The 13,282-nt window shown below is 45.8% G+C and overlaps 1 protein-coding gene across 1 annotated transcript; it reads right to left on the bottom strand.

Annotated features, from left to right (window-relative positions):
* Positions 1 to 698: 698 nt before the first annotated feature.
* LOC112876320 (NAC domain-containing protein 37-like) lies at positions 699 to 7,143 on the bottom strand. Its single transcript, XM_025940407.1, has 4 exons — positions 7,017 to 7,143; positions 2,969 to 3,145; positions 2,579 to 2,850; positions 699 to 1,613 (listed from the first exon to the last, which is right to left on the bottom strand). Exons 2-4 carry the CDS (start codon positions 3,129 to 3,131, stop codon positions 966 to 968), a joined length of 1,083 nt encoding a protein of 360 aa, XP_025796192.1. The 5' UTR covers positions 3,132 to 3,145; positions 7,017 to 7,143; the 3' UTR covers positions 699 to 965.
* Between the last annotated feature and the right edge of the window lie 6,139 nt (positions 7,144 to 13,282).

The raw sequence follows: 13,282 nt of genomic DNA, 5'->3' as shown, positions 1-13,282 counted from the left end.
TCTCTGTTGAAAAATGTTAAGTGTTTGTAACTGCACTTATTCTAAGACCATAGATAATGCCTATCAGGGACAAGTACTGCCCCGCTCTTGATCTTGTTTTTATACCTTCAAGTTGACACGAATGATATTCGTAGTAATGCTCATGGATAATTCGAGTACAGTCCTAAATTGAACTTTATCTTTAGCCAAGGTAAACAAGTTAAAGAGTGAAATGCACTTTGTAGATTCCATAAAGTGTTAAAGTAAGAATATTATTGTCCATTAAACTAGCTAGTAATTCTCTCCAAGTGAGAATCTGGGTTCACAACCAGTGAGGACCTGGATTGTCATTTTAAAGAACCTAGATTTCCACTTGGTGAGGGATTAAGAACAAATCCTCATTTTCATAGTTCTATGGATCCAGGTGAGAATCAATAATAAAAGTTTTAAAGACTATACTGCATTTCACTCCAAGATAAATATCATTTTTAATAAAAAAAAGGTTCACTATACTGAACGCATATTAGTGTATATTCATGGGAACTCTTAAGCATTTTTAAATTTATTTTGAAGGGGATTAATCATTTTTCTTCTTGGCGTACCTTGCGAAGGCTATATATTGTGTACAAAATTCTACTATTTCTATTCCATATATAGCCGGTGACGAAGCCATTGACAACCAGATAGAAGTGCTATATGCATGTTAGGTCACGTCAACCAAAAGACAATCACATCGGCCTGAATGCCATGCATCTTATGACTCTGCACAGGGACAGATGAACATTACAATCACATTTGTTGATGAGAAACATACAAAGGAAAAGGAATTAGAAGAGAAGGGGAAAAAAAGAGAGCACCAACTTTCAGCTATAACCATATAATATAGGGACCCTATAATATATCACATGCACCATCCCCGTATGCATGCATCCGCGCCACCGCCTGCACGCGCACGCGCACGCGCACGGCGCGCCGCCCCCCTCCACTCATTTCTCGAACACGCAGAGTCCAAAGTCGCCGTCCCCGCCGGCCGGGCCGAGCAGCCCCGTCCACCTCTCCGCCTCCTCCCTCCCGTCGCTGTTGAGGAACAACAATGCCGCCATGTCATCATCATCCTCGCCGTGGTCCAGCTGCGAGCCCACATTATTGGCGGCGGCCGCCGACGCCGTGGCCTCCAAGCTGCCGCCGCCGCACTCCGTGGGACTGAGCTGCGACGCGACGAACTTGTCGAGCGCCCTCCAGTCCGTGGCCATCCTGTCGGACCGCGCCTTCTTGCCCCGCCTGCCACTGTCGGCGCCGTCCACCTCATCGGCCGACGACGCCTGGCTCGGGTTGGGCGCGAGCGGCGCCGACGGGCTCTCGAGCTGCGGCAGCTCGACCAGGTGACTGGAGTACTGCAGCAACGCGGCGGCGCCGTCCAGCTCGGACTCCTGCTTGAAGCGCGCGCTCTTGGACTCCCGCCTGATCTGCGCGTACGCGGCGTTGGGGTCCACGAACGCCGCCGCCTCTGCGGCCGCCGCGCCCATGACGCTGACCTCGCGGTAGGAGTAGCTGGAGTCCCATGCCATCGCCATGCTGCGTGCCGGGTATGCCGTTCTCTTCTTGAACGCCCGGCACACCACCCAGCCTTCTTCCTGCAGCACACGATAATTATATATCTTTTTAATTTTGTTAAGTGAGATTTAATTTGCAAGGTAGTGAAAGGAGTTAGAAAAATAAAGGTATTCAGCCATTTGCCTTTGCCCATCCTATCTCCACTACTGTGGTTGATGGTGAAGTGCTGAAGCATTACTGGTACTGTGATTAGTACGAGCAGAAGCTAGTAGTTGCCTACAGCTCGTAAACAATGGCGCGTGCAAGAACGTTCACACTGGGAAACCCTAACTAGCAGGACATGCATGCGCATGCATTTCTATAGGAAAAGTTTTAGTTAGTGGTGAGGTCAGAAGAATAGAAGTGTTTGGAAGTTTCAATGGTCAAGTCTCACAGAAAGGGAGACTTATCTTGTGAGAGCTAGAAAGTAACAGGAGCATCTGTGGTGCTTTATTTGCTACTGATCTATTGTATATGGTCCATCAGTAGTGGTGAATGAGGTAGACATGCACGCATGCATCTTGGAGTCTTGGACTCGGCAGATTTGTGCGCACTACTTTAGAGAGATCTCTTGGTCTCTGTAATTGAGACATTAAGCTTTAACATATTGTTAATCACCTGCTGCATTACATATTTATTACCCTGATGAAGCCTGAAGGTATAGAACTCAAGGTGCGGGGTTGCAGATAAGCTAATTAAACCGGCCAAGGTGGTAGTTCAATTAAGATTTTCAATATGTAGATTGTCAGCTAGTCAAGTTAGTTTTAGATCAAGGTTCTTCGCAAAAAATAAAATAAAGGTTAATATTAGAGTTGCTGAGTGCAGAGGAATTATCAGCTTGAAGTGGAGAAGTGCCAACTGTGTAGCCAATGATGCTCTTCACTAGTACTCACTTGCGAATTTGGAGTAGTAGAATATAATAAAGAGAAGAGTATGCTTAGTGCATCAATTCTATGAGGGCAAATTAAGGTAGATCACTGCTGAGATCATGAGAGGGAGAGCTTGCCTGCGGCGGCGCGTTCTCGTCAGTCTCGAGCCGGTACTCGTGCATGATCCAGTCGGTCTTCTGCCCATTAGGCGCCCTGCCCTTGTAGAAGACGAGCGTCTTCCTCATGCCGATGAGCCGGCTCTTGTCGTGCACAGCCTTGTCCCTCCCGGTTGCCTTCCAGAACCCGGCCATGGTCGCCCTGTTGGTCCGCGTCCCCGTCGGGTACTTGCGGTCCTTGTAGCTGAAGAAGTACCACTCGTTCTGCTCCTCGTACCCGATCCCGCAGTGTTCTTCAATTTGCAGACATAGGCACAGAATTAAGATCAGCTAGCACATAATAATGCATGCTCTGAATTGAAACCCTGCGTCAGATCGACTAGCTCGCTAGCTATAGTAGTAATAGTATACCTTGGAGATCCCATGGCTCGATGCGGTAGAGATCGATGTCGCGTATGACATCGAGGTCGATCTTCTGGGAGGCCACCTTCTTCCTGAGGTAGTAGCCGACGAGCTCCTCGTCGGTGGGGTGGAACCTGAAGCCAGGGGGCACGCATGATTCCATGGAGTCCATATGATCACCAGCACCTGCGCATCAGATTCAGCGACGCCTCGCTCAGCCCCTAATAAATATCCATCTATCCTGCGGCTACCCAATGCAAATGATATAGCTCGCGAGTGGCATGCGCTACTCCTATCTTCTTCTAAAGAAAGAAGACGTCAAGCACGATGCGAGAGCCCTGCATTCTTTATAGTGGAAGGAAGCAGCGAGTGAGTGCTCGCTGGGAGTATTTTACAGTGAATGAGTGTAGCATGCAGCGCTACTGCAGAGACAGACTAGACTGAAGAGGCAGTAGTGTGTATGGGTTTCAGTGCTTTAGAAAAATGTACTCCAGCTCCCTCCAGCCAACAGCAACAGCCATGCCTGCTGGGACTGCACTGTGCACTGTAGCTGGTAGTAGTAGCAGTAGGATATAGGACAAGGTACGGCAAAGCCTGGTCAGGGACAAATGTAAGGGAGCTACAGGCCTGCGAATGATAGTGTCGACTGTGGAATCAGAGGCATGTGGGCTGTAGTGAGCAGGGAATTATAGCGCCACTGCAGCCGAAGGATGCGTGGTCTGGCCGGCCCGGCCTCTCTCTCTCTGGTGGTGTGTGCAACTTGCAGTGAACAAGCTAGCAGTGATGTGAATGTACGTCGTCCCAGAATCTGTGGGCACCCTTGAAGCTACTCCTAGATAGTTCGTAGTAGTGCACAAGCATCTACTGTTGAATGCTTTTTTTATCAGATTACTTGCTAATAGTAGGTTTGTTAACTAGGAAGTGTTAATGATCCCCTTGTCATGCTGACCAAAATGCATGCTCTCATGAAATGGATGATGCATGGTAAGCCTAGCAAAAACTGACAGAAAATGTACTAGAGTCTTTAGTAGTATTAGAAACAACAAAAGCTGATGGCATTTGCTAGTTTTTGCCGGCCTGGCGGCCGGAGCTAGCTCATGCACGCGCTTGCATGCCTGCCGTGCCGCCGCTCATCGTTGTGATTAAAGAAAATCCTTGGATAAGAGGCCGGGTGGGGCTGGGAGCAAAAGGGAATGGAAACGTGAGGAAGGGCGGCCCTTTTCTTGGATCAGGCCTGGCCTGCAGATAAAGCTACTGATCCGCGCGCGGCGCCCTCTCCTCCGCCGGGCGCGCGAGGCAACACAAACACTCAGGAGGCAGGCAGGCAGGGCATGCACAGACGAGACGACAGAGGAGGAGAAAAGCTAGGCAGCAGCCGGGTCCCGGGACTCTTGGTTGCCTGCACCGCCTCTGACCGTGCTGTCTCTTTGTCGAGGAATTCCATGGCACAGCCACAGCAGGAGGAGGCTGGAGACCACCCCGTTTGTGGCCTGCCTACATGCGCCTATATTTGCTGTGCTACTACACTACACATAGAAAGATGCATGGGAACCCTGCAGTGCTGGGAGGACAATGCAATGTGTGTGTGTGACTGGCTCATGGGGCACACAGGCATGGCTGTGCAATGCCTGTGCACCGTGTAGGATTGATGGAGAGGAGAAGCAGCTAGCTAGCTAGGTCCAGGCCATGGGGAGTAAGGGGCGGTTTGGATCCCACTAAACTTCAATCCCTATCAAATCGGATATTTAGATACTAATTAGAAGTACTAAATATAGACTAATTATACAGATTAATTATACAGATGGAGGCTAATTCACGAGATGAATCCATTAAGCCTAATTAGTTCATGATCTGATCATGTTGTGCTACAGTAAATATGTGCTAATGATGGATTACTTAGATTTAATAGATTTATTTCATGAATTAGCCTCCATTTATGCAATTAGTTTTGTAATTATTATATATTTAATATTTATAATCGGTATCCAAACATCCGATGTGACAGGACTGAAGTTTAGTCACCGGATCCAAACAGACCCTAAATCATTTTTGATGTTTCCCCTTTGGCCTCTTGTGGGGTGCAGGCCTTGCCTTGCTGCTGCATGCATATGACTGCATGAGAGGGGGAGTTAACTTTCCATTCAGTCATCAGTAGTGGATCTCCTTCCATATTTTCTGCCCCACTAGGGAAATCATAAGTAGAGAGGTTCACCATCCTCATCCTTTTTTTTTCATTAGTTCGTGTTGTGAAATTAAATGCAGGAATTTATACATGTCTATTTGTGTATGTTGAGTTCATTAAAGCGAACTGGATGAAAATAAGTGCATATAACCTCTCAACAAGATTTTCTTTATGACTAAACACCAGTTTATATTAGAGGCTTCAACCATCCTACCTGTGTTCCTCAGAGGTCTTACCAAAAACCTATTTATCTTCCCTTTGGAAATGGCATGTCTTTGAACAAAAGAGCATGTAATTCTAAGCATAATTACACCTTATAACTTTTATCATATACTATAGCATTTTAGGTTTCTCACATGAAAAAATTAATCTTAGCTTAATGAATTCTCAATCTAAAATTATCTACCTGTAACAAATTTACTTATTATGAACTTCTTAAAAAAAGATAAATCCGGCTGAAGGTAGTATATATAAAGATGAAATGATGAAACCAATCTTGTAGGTGGTGAATCCTAAAAATTTCTATTAAGAGACGATGTGTAGGGTTCACAAATTAAAATCACCATCTCTGCAAAAAGGGTTTTACATGAGGCAGGCAGAGAGACAGATGATGGTCCTAGCTATATATAGAATGTCTCAGAGAGAAGAGCCCCTTGCAGTTAACTAATTCCCGTGAGCTTGTATTTCGAATATACGTATTTTCAGTTCATAAATACATACTAACACATACCTTCTACATCATTTCCATTGTACCAACAAACAACACATGCAATGAAATCACACATTTTACTTCGAAACATGTTCAACTATACAGCAATGTCACGTATATATGTTCTTTTGTTTATGCAAAAGATAATCATGTATCCAAAACATATCATTCTTCTGAAGCACAAGAATATGGACTCAACTAACCACCTTAAGAGCGAAGAATTATGCTTCACCATCTAATTAAGTGCAGCTGGCAATGTAAAACATTTCTAATTGCAGTTAATCATTCAATTATCTTTTTGTGGAAAATAAAATACAGCAAAAAAAAGATATGATCATGCTTAATGCTTTTTTGGAGAGAAGCATATCCATCATGAGTTTTCTGAAGAGATGAAAATATGATTGTACATGGGCTCAATCAGGAGGACGTTCACACACGTTCTGATGATTTTCACAGTTAAACTTTAGCTAGCTTCACAACCAAATAAAAGGTTTTATATTTACCTATTATTTTGGCAGTACCAGGATGCTGAAGGGAAAAAACTAAATGAAAAGGGGCAGAATGCAGGTTACGTAGCTACCTATATGCAAACATGTAAAGTTAAGCAATATTGATTTTGTCATCTGACTATAGCCTGAAAATGTCACTGGATACATATGCATGCCTATAAGCAAATTTACAATGTTAACCATATGATTTTTTATCAATGTTTCCAAAAATACAAATATATCTATAGTTAATTATGAAAGTATTTTCTCTTACTACCCCTTTCCTTTTTTTTCACACATTCCTAAGAGGATCCATTCATGGGGCAAAGATGTGTGCCTCCTTGATCTGTGGATATAGATGACACCACACTGCGTATAAGTCAATTTGGCTTCGATGGGTGTGTACCTTTTGGATTCTTGAAGATTGAAGAGATCGTGAAGAGGGTAAAATATATGGGGGATAAAAGACAGCCATCCCTCGTTCAAATACACCGGCTATCAATTACGAACTTACAATAATTCAAGCAGAAGGAAAAGAAAAGAGCAAACAAAACCAGATCAAAACTAAGCGGGCAAGCTAGCTACTAACGCATCAACATGAACGTACGCCTCACCGGATTGATCAGCAAAGCCATGCATAACCACAACAAGGAATTAATTCGAAACCTTGAAACTCACCTTCGATGATCGATCGTCTACTGAGATCTCTTGTCAGAGGAAGTGTGTATGCAAGTGTTCTTGATCTCTCGGAAGCTAGCGAGCTTGCGCTAGCTTGGAAGAACAAATAGCTTGAGGATGAGCAGCTTTGTGCTGTAGAATTGTAGGAGAGAATGAAGGAGAAAGGAGGGGGAGAAGGTGGCGAGTATAAAAAGGGACGGGCCGGGGTCGCTCTCCTTTCCGTCGCGCGTGGGCGAGGGGAATGAAGGCTTGTGGGCCCAGGTGGGCCCTACTGATGACATCACGGCTCCTTCTTCTTTGCTACTCTTCTTCCCCTTTCCTCTCTCTGGCCTCTTCGATCTCCATGGTCCAAGCATGTGCTGCAGCAGTACAGTCTCACAGCAGTAGTAGCCTGTCCTTCAATCGAGCCTGCTGATATATACTTCGCATCTTGCTGATATAGCTAGCATTCACCGTGCTAAAGCGAAGCCTAATTAGCTATTAGCGGCCACCAGTTTGCTAGCTACTTGCAAGCCACGTTTAATCTAGCTAGTTAGGGCTACTGCGTATATAATCGAGCTTGAGCTCCGCAGATGCATGCATGGGTGTTCTTTATTCTGCCTGTTGTTCTACTTTATTTCAGTTTTTCTTGATCTCTATATCGGTGCACACTGCACACTATGTGGTATTTAACTATGAGTTCTCCAAACTTTTTTTTTTGAAGAAACGAAGTTAATAATTTAGTTTCATAACTTTAACTAACATTAACTAGATACAAAGAGATAAGATAAAACACTTGTTTATAATTAATCCGCAATTAAGACTGTGATTTATGTTCTTCATCGTTTTCTTTCACAAGGAAAACAGGGCATGCGGTAGATGCATGATTGTAAAAAGTGCTTTTCTTCTGTGGCTAAGTCTGGTTTTGTTGCAATCAAGTGCATATGGTCTTACAAATGGTACCATCCTGAGCTTTCAGCTGTTTATATAGGACCATGCCTGCCCGGATGACAGATCGATGAACAAATTACACTCAGCTGTAGAGAGCTGCAGGCCCCGTACAGTTGTCCAGGTATCATGATGGATCCACTGTATCATCTATCATGGCACTAGCTAGGTTTCTGATCAGTCTGCAATTATATTTTCATTTATGTGATGCAACATTTTAATTAGACAAGATGTTTTAATTAGAGTGAAGAAATTAAATGTACTAGGGGTCCTTCAATTTTTCCCCAATTCTTACTCAAGCCTGTAGACTCTCCAAGTGAGGGAGGATATATATAGGTCATTGGTCATTCAATAACTTTTTTTTTGTGGTTCTCAATAGGTCTAACTATGGATGGATGGACAGACCCCGATTCTCACTTGCTGTGGACCACTTAGAATTACCTAGATCTTCGCTTCCAGTCTATGGACCTAGATGATAATCCAAGAACCACCACTCTATTAATTAAAGTATTGTTTGATTGTCTGATATAAATGTATCACATACCAACCTAAAGTTATTAGCTAATAACAGGCAGCCGCACCACTTGACAGAAATTGAAAATTTCTTCGTTCTCTGGTGGTTTTGATGCAACAAACCGGTTCCTTGATTATCATTTTGTGTCCTACCTAGAAATTTGTGCTGTCAGCCTTAGAGCATGCACCAAACTGATGAGGGACTAATTGCATATGTTAGCCTTAGCCATTAGCATTTAATTGATTATATTTCCAGAAGCATGATCAGGGGGAATTATGATGTCGATAAGGCGTAGGCATGCATTACAAAACATGCTGTGGGAAGTATGATGCCACCTACTACCACTCTTAGGGGGCAGCAGCATGAAAATCCTTCTTTGATAAGAGTGAATCAAATTTGGGAACCCTCACATCATTCCGGTTCTCATTGCTTGCTAGCTGCTGATCAACTCATGATCAAAGGAAAGATATTTACAATGATGCGGTGAAAGCGAAACAATTTCACATATATTAATTATTTTCCAATATGAACAGCGCCACAAATTTCTATATGCCCTGGCCAACTTTACACTAGAATCCAACTATAACTAACGGTATCATGAGCTGAGGCAAGGAAATCTACGGAGTAGCTGGTGTTGATTATTGACGATCATTATAAATGCATTCTAATTTAACAAGACCTCACATATATAGATGGTAAAGGCAAGGGTGGTCAAAATTCTTAAGGTAAGGTAGGGCACGCATATATCTATAGATCTTTTCTTTTTGTTCAAGCAAAGAAAGTTCAAAAGCGAAGAAAGTTCGAAGGTGTGCCTTTCTTCAGCAATAAAACCCATCTTTCTCAAGTTTACAAGGCTATAGTTCAGGAACTAGTACATATCCTTTTCAGGTTTCAGAGACTAAAATTCTAGGAGACAGTTTTAGCTAGTTCTCTTGGATCAAGTTCATTATTACCTTTCTTTTTCCTACGGAAAGAGTTCATTAATCATTAGTATAAAGCAGTTGCTGCAAAACAGATGTTACTAAGCAATTCTGTGCCCCGGCCTGTTTGTCAAAAGCGCGCCATGTTCTGATATCGCTCCTTGAACAACTTATTCTAGTCATATACACATTGCCTTTTCACTGCAAAAAATTATATGTTTGGTGTGTACTTGACTAACAAACTATAGTACTTAGAGAAACATGCACAGGTGTAGTAGTTCAGGATATATGTATTCAATTAGCATCCTCACTGCAAGAAAACAATGATGCCCTTTTCGGTTTAGGGACCATACACATGTGTCTAGATGCAACAGAACCCTCAAGACCTAAGGATAGCTAGGCGCGCGAGAGGAAAAGATTATGGACACAGGGCCCCGCCGGTTGCGCAATTTGCTTGGCCTTGGCATCATGCTTCTCGCGGGCGAGTGACTATAATAATTCCGCGCATACCGGCGCCGGCCCCCTTTTGTTCCTCCTCTCATCAGATCACTAGCTAGCTGCCTGCCTGCTTTGAGACGAGATGGATCGAGGTCAAACAGACACGAGATGAGCTAAGCCAAGCCGGGGCCGGGGCCTCTGCACCGGCAGGCGGCAGCTAGCTTAGCAGCTAATGATCGTGCAGGGTCAAGAACGATCTCACGCGCGCTGATCCCGAGGGAACCTGCCCCTGCCCCGTCAGAAGGACATTCCCTGAATGAATGGCGCTTTTGCTCCCTGGGCGACACGTTTTCAGAGTCTTCAGGCTAGCTAAACCGTTGTTAATTCGGCTGTGTGCTGTGTGGTAGACCCGCCGTCTTCTTTCTTTCTTTCTTTCTTTCTTTCTTTCTTTCTTTGGGCCAGGATTAGTGGTGCGGCATTAGGAAACAGGGCCAGTCCGGATGCATGCTCGCTTTTCATGCATGTCTTGTCTCCCTTTGTAGTGCTTCTTTGCTGGTGGATCGATCCATAGGCCGGGCAGATATTTCTGTGCTTCTTCTCTAATAGCCCCTTGTCCTGCATGACTACTCTTGAGAACAAGAAACACTGAAGAAATACAACCATTTTGCTCTTGTATATTTGACCTGCGCTGATCAGATCAATCCCAAATACAGTATGATGAAAAAAAGAGAGAATAATATTAAAATTTTGATGGAACTACTGGGCAGGGACTTAACAATTTCCCTATATATACCTACTAGCTGGAGTAGTAGTATATTGATCAACATACCTACGATCTAGACCATGTTCTCTGGACCATCCGTTTATTCGTTGAAATGAAGAACACTACTACTAACCTATAGCAGCGATCACCCTCCGAAAGTACGAGAATCCATCGTCCATGTGACTGCCACCGTACGCAGCCGCCGATCACCACATATTCCATAAAGCGCTGCGCTTTTCCATCTGTCACTGCACACTTGCTTGGTGGCGTTGTTCTTCTCTCTTTTCTCTGCTGCTTCCCCATCCATTCCATCCGTCGATCTGCAGCATGCGAGCGACGGAATAACAGGAACAGCAGACCGGCCGGCCGATCGGAAAGCTGTAACGGCACGCCATGTTACGTTCTTGGTGTGTCAAGCAATGCAAGGCCGTGCGCAGCCGAGAGATCGATGACTTGGCCTCTCGTCCGCCAAGCATGCAACGGCATCTGCCCAAAAGGGCACTTAACAATAACAGGATAAGCTTAGGGCAGCTGTTACGCTTGTGCCGTACAGGTGTGTAAAATACAGTGGGTGGCCACCGATTGGCTGGTCCTCTCTCCACAGGGAATATACCTAATCATGGTAGCTATACTCCAACCGGTAATGAGGCTGATGAGGCCTCTAGTCTAGAACTAGGCAGCTCTAGCTGCTTCCATCCTGTTCATGTACTTTAAGCTATCTCTGCTCTTCCTATATATTTATATTTCTGAATCTTGCTACAAGTATAGTACACATAATTGTATATATGTATGTATGATTATGATGCAGGAACATACGATCGATCGAGCACCGTAAAGCGGATGCAGACGTACGTGTTCGCCGGAGAAGAAACTACGGAGTAGCAGGCCAAGTTGCAACGCTGAATTGGGCGCTGTCTGATCGATCGGGCGGCGCCCCAGGACCCCACCACCAGCTTATAGCTGAAACGATGCAGCTAGCTCTCGGCCGGCCGGCAGCCTCTGAAACTCGACACGTAGCTGCAGCCGATCGCTGTCAGGGCAAAGGGGCGATCGAGAGGCTTTACGTACAAGATACACCAGGTACAAGCAGCAGCGGCTAGCTAGTACGCACAACATCGCCCTCGTACTCGACGGCGTTTTAGGGCTACGCGGATCTCCACTTGTAATCTGCGCCATGATCGTGCACGAGCTCCCTCTGACAGTCGGTTATGTACATGTGGCTTGGCAGGATGGGTAGCTACTTGCAGTCAGGGAACGGGCACAGACGTCGCGACGGGGACGACGGACATGTGGTGCAACCACAGCGCTAGCCTGTTGTTCAGTATATGATCATTCAGAGATTCAGAAAGCGAAAGGTGAAAGCAAGCTTTAAATATCAATCGATCAAGAAGCTAGAGTCGAAACAGTGTTAATTCGTTGCCTTCTTCTCGTCGATAAAATTGCCCAGATTTTTTCCATGGAAAGGGTGGTTTTCACAGTAGATAGTACACATGCAGGCACCGGCAGATGGCATTCAGGCATTGCATATAGCCTGATTGCTGCATGCCCTCTAGAAACTTATCTGGGCCGGGACCGGCGAGGGCAGCAGAGTCAAAAGCGGATCAGAACTTTCGGATGGAGCGTACTTTTCCGGTGATGTGACGGGCACTGCCTCCTGCAATGGATGCTGTTCCTTTTTTCCTGCTGTAATAAGCTCGATCTCGATCTATCGGTACTTGATCGCAGCTGGAGGAAGAAGAAGATATGCATGCTGCATGCAAGAAGGATCATCGATGGAAAAAGCTCCTCTTGCCGCCGTGAACACCATGGCATGCGCTCCGGGAACAGTACTCGAGTGATGTGTGTGCCATGCATGTCTTGCATTGGGCTAGCTAGCTAACCGGCTCTCGATCTCGCTTGGCGGTGGTTTCACTTTCGTTGGTGGGCCGGCACGCACGACGGTGCCGTGCGTATCTCTGATGAGATGATGTTTACCTTTGCTTAGTTATAGTTAACTGACCGCCGAGACTGTATATTTCCTGCGGCTGCGGTCACCAACTCACCGAAGAGATTGGCTCACCGTCGTTGTCAGAGTTACTTTACTGGTACACTTTCGATCGGCTATCATTATAGGCTACTAGTAGTTACTTAACCATCTGTAAAGTTTCGATTCAATGTTAGTACAGTTACTGCCCGGCAGGCCATCTTTTGACAAATTTAAGATGTTCTAGAATAATTGAAATGCATGCACCCCTAGCAGAGAGAATTAGCGAAGTCAGCAGTCAGGAACAGAAACGAGCTAGAGAGTGCAAGAGTGAACACGAGTAGAATCACACGCTCGTATCCGGCGGAAAAGTGGGGCGGTGCAGTGCGGATGGGGATGCCCGCCGGTCGCCGCCCATCCTTCCCTGCACTGCATGCCCCGCCCGCCGGCCGCTCGGGGCGGACCGAAAGACCCCGTGCAGTGGGGGATTAGCCGGCCCGCCCATCCGCCCGCCCAATCATGAGCGCTCACGGCATCATTAACCCGACCCCCGACTGTGTGTGCCGTGTGCGACGCGCAGGCCCCGCCGCCCACCACCACCGCCTCATCCGCCCTACGCGTTGCGCCCTCCGCGCCTCGGCGGCCGCAATCCAACCAACAACGTGCCACCGGCCGGCCTGCCGCCAGCAAGTTGCTTGGAAAAAATCTACCGTGATCGACCGATCCGCCGGCCGGCTCGCC

This window comes from Panicum hallii, chromosome 9 (assembly GCF_002211085.1).
Source record: "Panicum hallii strain FIL2 chromosome 9, PHallii_v3.1, whole genome shotgun sequence".
Lineage (NCBI taxonomy): Eukaryota > Viridiplantae > Streptophyta > Magnoliopsida > Poales > Poaceae > Panicum > Panicum hallii.
The sequence above is the reverse complement of the archived record's forward strand: the minus strand, read 5'-3'. Positions and strand labels throughout refer to the sequence as shown.

Excerpts from the sequence above, each read along its gene's own strand:
- LOC112876320 (XM_025940407.1), bottom strand. The coding sequence starts at position 3,131 with ATGGACTCCATGGAATCATGCGTGCCCCCTGGCTTCAGGTTCCACCCC. Across the intron at positions 2,851-2,968 it reads CGAGCCATGGGATCTCCAAG|AACACTGCGGGATCGGGTAC; the intron begins GTATACTATTAC and ends TGCAAATTGAAG. Across the intron at positions 1,614-2,578 it reads ACGAGAACGCGCCGCCGCAG|GAAGAAGGCTGGGTGGTGTG; the intron begins GCAAGCTCTCCC and ends CGTGTGCTGCAG.